This window comes from Silene latifolia, chromosome 10, assembly GCF_048544455.1.
Source record: "Silene latifolia isolate original U9 population chromosome 10, ASM4854445v1, whole genome shotgun sequence".
Taxonomy (NCBI): Eukaryota; Viridiplantae; Streptophyta; class Magnoliopsida; order Caryophyllales; family Caryophyllaceae; genus Silene; species Silene latifolia.
In genome coordinates, this window is record NC_133535.1 from 13,151,207 (window position 1) to 13,159,482 (window position 8,276).

The 8,276-nt window shown below is 36.8% G+C and overlaps 1 protein-coding gene across 2 annotated transcripts; it reads right to left on the minus strand.

Annotated features, from left to right (window-relative positions):
• Nucleotides 1-819: 819 nt before the first annotated feature.
• On the minus strand, nucleotides 820-6,750 carry LOC141605177 (uncharacterized). 2 transcript variants are annotated; one of them, XM_074423852.1, is made up of 7 exons: nucleotides 6,280-6,750; nucleotides 4,876-5,342; nucleotides 4,043-4,157; nucleotides 2,642-3,289; nucleotides 1,977-2,054; nucleotides 1,348-1,461; nucleotides 820-1,200 (listed from the first exon to the last, which is right to left on the minus strand). In XM_074423852.1, exons 1-7 carry the CDS (start codon nucleotides 6,622-6,624, stop codon nucleotides 928-930), a joined length of 2,040 nt encoding a protein of 679 aa, XP_074279953.1. In that variant the 5' UTR covers nucleotides 6,625-6,750; the 3' UTR covers nucleotides 820-927. The 2 variants fall into 2 exon arrangements, with proteins under 2 accessions (XP_074279953.1, XP_074279954.1); XM_074423853.1 differs by lacking the exon at nucleotides 820-1,200 and having other exon boundaries at nucleotides 1,461-1,575; nucleotides 6,280-6,713.
• Nucleotides 6,751-8,276: the final 1,526 nt, after the last annotated feature.

Genomic DNA, 8,276 nt, shown 5'->3' on the forward strand with positions numbered 1-8,276 from the left:
TGAAAAAAACTTCTATGGATTTGCGAAAACTACATAATAAAGAGACTGTTTCCGAATGACCTAAGATGAAAATTGTATCAAAAACGACATGGAATGACTGGTACTTCACAAAAAAAGTGAGCCTCAATAAATGGTTTAATATTTCAAATGAATTTGTTACTTGAGGTCACAAGGGTCATTTTCACCATCATGGATCGACAACTAAACGAGGAAAAAAAACAGATGTCAGGTAATAACCGGGAAAAAAAAACACCGTCTCTCGCTTAGCCACTCTGCTGTATATCTCACGGCTCACAAGTCAAAAGTGTGCATGCCAGTTTCATTTGAAAACATGATGAAAAAAACGGAGGTCAGGTAATAAATGGTTTAATATTTCAAATAAATTTGTTACTTGAGGTCACAAGGATCATTTTCACCCGGTCCGGATTCTCTCCATTACCTAAAAAGAAATGAACCTCCATTGCTTTTAAACGGTCCGGATTAAATCTTGGGACGATCTAGTGGTTATAATTATTTCATAAAAGTAATGTTTAAATGAGTGGAAAGAGAAAATATATTAGAATAAGAGTGTATTAGAGAGGTAATGAAGAGAAAGTAATGGAGAGGATCCAAATTCATTTTCACCATCATGGATCGACTACTAAATGAGGAAAAAAACGGATGTCAGGTAATAAACGGGAAAAAAAAAAACAGCGCCTCTTGCTTAGCCACTCAATCAAGTATAAGTTCTAAACTTCTAACCCTGCTGTATATCTCACGAGTCACGACTCACGACTCACAAGTCAAAAGTGTGCATGCCAGTTTTATTTGAAAACAACATGAAAAAGATGCTGGTATTTTTGATTATTAATAAATATATAGAAAAATGAAATGATACAACAAAATGGCAGAAAATATCTGAATATGCACATTTCTACCATCTATTTATCACCCATCTTCAAGAAACTCTTTGTGGACTTTCATGCAAGTGGTGCTGCAGTATTTGTAATTATACCTGTGGAAGGGAACTTTACCAAATAAAGACGCTTCACAACAAGAGCACACGATGTCGGGACTGGTCCCATTTCTGGATTGGGAGGTGCTTGGAGCGACAGCATTGTTAGTAGTGGGCACGGTAGTAGAACCCGCCATTGCCATTCTCCTTTCTGCTGCAGCAGCTCTTTTTTCGCGGTCTTCGGCCATCTTCTTCTTCAGTTCCTCCTGATTAAATTAGAATAGAAAAGAAAATGACGTAACCAATCCAATAAATAAAAAAACCAAGGCACGAGATCAGGAAAAGATTACTTAATTAACCCATGCGAAAAATGGGGAGCCAAAGGTAGAATAATGTCAAAGGAGTAGGCATACCTCTTTGGACAATCTGGGAGTGGAGTTAGATTGAACTGTTCGCACATTTGAAGATGAAGAAGCGCTACTGGCCTGTGAAATTGATGGTACTTCCTTTGATTCTGCAGCCTTGGCCTACAATGAAAAACTCCTTGTATATAAATTTCACACAATTTCCACTTTTTATATGGAGTAATAGTTGCTCCAAAAAGTCTTCCCTAAAATCGAGCTACCAATGCACTCGAGTTCCTATAAAAGGTAGATTTCGTAAGAAAAATAAAAGGGTCAAATTAGCAGTTCAATCCTCATGACATAAATTGGGCAACTGAACCAAACTTCAATATATAAGACACGTGCTGCTCTAATCGTACTTATAAGGGTGATTCTAGAAACAGCTACTCAAATGATATGTGGAGTATATATGTCAAGCTCAACTTATTAAAAAAAAGACCAGGCAGCCTAAACCAGACTTTACCAGTGAATGCACAGTACAGAATAAATGGGGAACTTTGAATCAAAAAGATAAATAAAATAAAATAAAAAAATAATATGAAGAACTTGACTGCAAACCAGAAAGACTACAATGTGGAAGACCATGCCATTGGAATGACAGCGAAATAGTGACGAATTCCGAAGTCAAGAGAACAAACCTGAGCTTTCTTCTCCCTTTCCTTGCGCAGTTTTTTCATCTCCTTTGCTTTTGCTTTTCGCTTAGCATCTTTTTCAGCCTAGTCCACCAAGTCAAACACAGTTAGTCAGTTAATTTATAGATTTAACAAACACACATCACAGCAGCAACAGAAGACGAACAATACTTCATTACAATAGAAAGAACAAAAAAAAAATATAAGTTGGTGCCCCCAAGTTTATTCGATTCTACAATGTAACCCCGTGTCTCCGTTTTCAAAATTCATCTAGTATACCGTAAGCACGATTTAAATTCATAAATGTAATTTAACTATTCTAGCTCACATTTTTTTAAGTGTTTGTTTAGGCACACTATTAACTGATTATCCAACAATTATTTGTCAACTCATCAGTATACCAATTTACTCCCAGCGACAAGGACCCAAAACAGATATTTATGTCAACAAATCGACAATTAACACTGAAAAAGAAAATCTGAACATAGTGCTTAGGTAACTTTTGATGACTATTACTCCGTAATAGAGTTTAGGGGAAATAAGGTGAGTTTGATGAGCAACATAGGATTTCAAAAAACACGGTTAAGGGACTAAGGGTATGACAACAATGATTTGGAATCGACTAGAAAATGAAAACATAAAGATAGCGCTGCTAAGAAAACCAAATTTACCTGAGACACCTCCATCTCTTTTGTCAGTGGGCTCGGAACATTCGCAGCATGCCAATCCCACTTTTCAAGGTTTGAAGCCATAAAGCGTCTAAATGTATTCCTGGCTTCTTTTTCAGTAGCTACCATGTATGGCGTTCTCCCTCTTTCATCTTTAACAGTAGGATCTAGACCCTGCTCTAAAAGTTCCATAACCCTTTCAATATTACCAGCTTTTGCTGCCTCATGTAACGGTGTAGAAGTCATTACTTCTGTATCTCTTTCAGCTGACGAGGATTCTTCAACAGATACTTGGACAGTTTCACACGCTTCTTCCCCATTGTTAATCCTAGCTTCTTTTCTCACTTTCTCCTTGGTGACATTCATGTTACTAACATTACTTTCATTTAGGTTCAACTGCCTTACATCAGGGACTTCTATCTCATCTACCTCAAACGTAACCTGACTTAATTGTCCATATATACGTCGAGCTTCCTTCAATGTAGGCCTTCGAATACTGAAAGGGATACCCTTCACATCACAGCTCTGGTTACTAAAAAGTGGGGTGTCACCATTATAGAACACTTGGCGGTTGTTTGAAGGAGCGTAGATGAAAACACAAGAAGATGCATCAAAATAAGGCTTCCACGAAGCTAGCAACTCTTGAATATTCTGAAATTTAGAAAACAAGTTTGTCAGAATGGCATCAAGAGCATAGTGTAGCCCCACGGAATTATTTTGGGAATTTTATATAGAAAATAACACCTCTGAAATCTACAAACTTAGAGGAGAACATCAATAAAGCCTAAAATTACCAAAGTTCAAGAGCCACAGGTATTGACACTTTGAATCGGAATCCAAAAGGCTTCTGCTTGAAGACTTGAATTACTTTTTCATGGGTTCAGTTAGCTATACATTAACACTTAAGATAGTAATGCTTATTCTGTTTGGTGTTATACAAATGTGTTTCTTGGGATAGAAAAGAGTAATCCTAAATTTCAAAAGATTCAGTTTAACTGAACATCTATACAATATGTAACATACCAGATATAACGGGTTTGTTTTTGTTCCTGACATGGAAGCCTAATTGTGTCATCATTAAACACAAATAATTAAACTAAAGGAGTTGACATTAATCCATTCCAAACATCTTGAGGCAAGATCGCAAGATGGTGGGGCAGATAAACACATACGGTAAATGGTAATAACTTGTAAGACTAAGACGGAAAAAATTATTAGTTATCATAGTATTTATTTCCATTAGAAAAGTGACAATCCCCTCAACTTCATAAGCAAATATCTTCTTGAATCTCGACTGTATGGCTCTATTCTCATGCCAACTCAAACTCATTACATGACCAATTGCCATTTTGCAAATATAACAAAAAGGCCGAGTTATAAATAAGCAACTAAATCAGTCAATACCTTTTTCAAAGCAAGTTCATTATATCGCCGTAGTGAAGCTCCAGCAGAATGTATAGATTTGCCGCTTCCATCTTTTGCTGACTGCCTTTTGCCTGCTTTAGCCCTCACAACATACCTAACAATGAAGTAAAAAAGGTAAGTTAAGAGAAATACATAGCTAGCTAGTGATATTATTCTAAAATGAGCAACACAATATAAGCATATCATGCTATGCAGTTTTCCGATGACAGTTTATTTTGAAAGGGATATGAAAATGGACTTCGCCAAAAGGGTATAAGCTAGCATCTGAAACTGAAAAATGAAGTATCTAAGAAAGAGAAAGAAGTGTTAAAAATGGTGAAATGTCATGGTACTTGAAGTGTTTATAGCCGATCCAATCCAAGATACACTATCCCAATTTTAGTCATGTGTGATGGGAAGTGGTGGAAGCATGTCATGTAAATAAAACCTTCAAAGACAAAGCGCTATATGGAAAAAAGTCAACTCATAAGGAGCCAGAAACTTTGCATATTCTGTATATGATAACTCAGAAACATATGAAGGTCCATATGCACTAAGACACAGAATGGAAATAAAACTCAACCAACTACACGGAAAAGATCTTCTCCGACCTCCAAGATTGTCTTTGTTAATATTATGAAAGATGGTGGTACAAACGTACAGCCTGCTGTAAAACCAAGATGACAAGTTGAGAACATTCACTAACTGGATTAAAAGCACGGAGCTATTGACGCTAAGAAACACGTAAAATCATCAGCAGTAATTTCAGTAACATACATAAGATATATAGCAGTATCATGGATGGTGGGAATATGCCAGGAGAGAAAGAACACCTGTGAAAAGTCTTGTGGGCAACCGTAGTAGTACCGTCAAATACACAACCGGCAAAATGCCCTCCACTGGCCAATAATACAATCCTGAAGTGGGTATTATCTCTTGGCTCATGAGTCAAAATTTTCAACTTCTCTATCACATCAACTTCTCTTAAGCAAGGCACAGTTACATTATCGTCAACAACAACAAACTGATCATTCTCACAGGAGATAGTCTTAGAATCCGTTAAAAGCAAGGACTTCCACACAGACACTTTTTCCCCTGATTTCAAACGAATAAATATTTTATTTTTGAGGCTTTGAGCATAAGTCTCGTTTATACTATTTAAAGCACGGGATGATCTATCGTCTTCATCTTCCGATCCTGAGATACTGGATACATCAAAATCATTATGAAAAGAGTCAGCAGTCAACTCGTCCAAGTCATCCTCTTTCACTGGATCTTTTCCTGCAAGGCTTAGCTTTACCTAAGGCAGCAAAATTAATTAAAAAAAAAATCAACAATCAGAAACCATATATAGTTACTCCATATCAACAACCTAAGTGACATAAACCCAAAACTTAGGTAACAGTTTTCAAATTCTTCCCCATATATTCAACATCTTAAAGCATCGTAAGCACAAAAGTGCATTATCATCTCAACTTATAGATATATCTATTGTCCAATCCTTGCCTACAGGATAAGGGAAGCTTCTCTCAAACGCAAAACAAACAGATTATTTTGGTTGGATTTGTGCTGTATTGTAGGAAAAAGTGATCGTATTTACGGTTCAACACTGAAATGAAAGTAAGCTGAATTGAAATGAAAACAGCAAGGCCTAGATTCTAAATGATACTTCCCCTAACGAAACAAAATAAGCATTTCTATTCACAAATTCCTACATTTTTCCAAATCTTCCTCACATATTTTCTGAAATATATACATCCCACGGAGGAAGTACCTGTTTCTTCACCCATCAATAACTCTACCATTCTTGCGCGTATAAATTCGACAATTCAGTTACTCCAACATAAGGGCTAAGCAATTCATAACACTAAATCAATTGTAAATTAATCAACCACATAACAACAGCAGCAAGGACGACAACAACAACAACAACAACAACACTATCCTAGTGTCTCAATGACTCCTGCAAATTGCGGGTTATGCAACAACTTGGAAATGCCCCAAAATGAAAATTGCGCGGAGAATTACATTGATTAACCGTTACTTTACAATAGAATGAAACCTAGTCAGTTTAGCGTGCCATTTTGCTTTATTCCGTCATAATTCAAAACCAAAGAACAAGCGAGTCTTTCGACTCCATTCGAAACGTAACCTCAATCAAACAGAACACAATTAAACAAAATTACGAAAAACACAATTAAAGAAGGTAAAAAAAAAATTAAAAAAAAAATCCATACATTGAAGCGATGAAGGTCGGATTTGAAGTGAGAACGCTGATCGAAAAGAGACTCGAATTCGGCTTTGCAAGTATTACACGACCATCTACACATAACATTACTACTGCTGCTACTGGAAATGATGTTATTATCGTTGTTCAATTGATCAATTTTTTCAGCGGCGGGTGAAATTAGGGTTTCATCAGCGGCAACGTCGGCGGCGGGGGGAGTGAGGTGTTTACCGGGAGGAAGAAGGCGGCATGAATCGAAGAAGTTTTCCGGCAACTCGAATATGGAGCGTGGTCGTTTGTCTGTTTGGTTTCCTCCGCCGTGTGCGGTGGCGATAACGGCAGCGCTCGTCGCCATTATTAAGCTTGTTGGTGTTCGCAGCGGTTGTGGATTCTCTTGTTTTGAAACTTTCTAGTGTTTTGGACGCCGTATGACCGTGTCTTCTTATTCGAGGATGGGTTTTTAATTTACCAAAGTAAAATTGACTAGAATAAATTCAAAATTGCTATATCACGCCCCCCTGTTTTACTTGTTACGCCCCTTACTTTTTCATTTATTCATATTTTACCCTTGGAGTATGTAACTAATTAAAGAAAAAATATTTCTCGTTTTTTAGTTTATGATTTTCGGAGACGGGTTTTACAAAATTATAATCGGAGACGTTTTTTAAATTATTGTTTTATAATTATTTGATTTTGGTAATATCTTTTACAATAACTAATAATTGTATTATAGTAAATGATTTTTGTTGAACTTTTCATTTTTGATTTAATTATTGCTTTGTCGTAACTGAGTTTGGGGCAATTTTTAGAGTAATTAATTTAATATGTACCCGGTCTTAAAAAGACGTATTTTCCACCAACTATTGCATTTACTTAAAATTTCACTAAAAAAAAAAAATAAGTGGCCTTGTCTTGTGAATTACAAGACGCGGCCATGGTGGTGTCATGTGAAGTACAAGACGGTGTCATGGCCATGTCGTGTGGTTTACACGACAGAACCATGGGTGTGTCATGTGGTTTACATGACAGGTCCATGGTCATGTCTTGTAAGCCACAATCCCTATATAAACACTGATAAACATACAAGTATTTGGCTTCCATCTTAACTCACACTCACCCTCACCCTCACCCTCACCCTCACCCTCAACTTCATACGATGGCTGGCAACCAACCTCCTAAGAAAGGTGGTAAAGGTGCTCCCGATGGTAAAGGTGGGGAAGGTGGTCAAGGGGGGACGGGTGGTGCTGGCGGAAGTGGAGGAGCACATCGCGGGGGCGATGGTGGGAAGGGGGGACCGGGCGGTCGAGGCGGAAAAGGTGGCACGAGAGGAAAGGGTGGTCGTGGCTCCACCGGTGGCACGGGAGGGAAAGGCGGTCCTAGTGGCTATGAGGCCAAAGGAGGAACCGGTGGTGGTGGCGGTGATGTTTATTGAGGTGAAGGCGTAATTATATTGATGTTTGTTCATCCTAAATTATTAAATAATGTTGTAATTGTTATTGCATGTAGTCAGTTCGTATTATCCTAAAAATGTTGTTCATTGTTCAAGTATTAAATAACTAGTATAGATTCCGCGCGAATGCTCGATTTTTTAGATAGTTATATTAGAAAATTTAACAATTACATCATTCGTAAGTTATTATCAAAAGATAGAATAATAGAATTATTTAGAAAGTATTTGCTAAAAAAGTGCTCGTGACCGTCATACAAAAGTAATAACAGTAAAGTAAAATATTTCTATCACATCATACGTATAATACTATAATTAGTGTAGTACAATTTCATTTATGTAACAAAATCAGAATATCTAATTAATATGTCTATGCAAATTGAAAAAAATAGTATACCCTTTTTAATTGCAGTATCTATTGTTTGTAATAGCATGTGTAAATATGATATAACCTAATTATAGAATACTTCATTTAGGCGGAAATTTTTTATTAATATCTTATTCTTTTAGTATAAGAGGGATGAAAATGTTTGTTAGATAACTGTACGTAGCTATCGTGA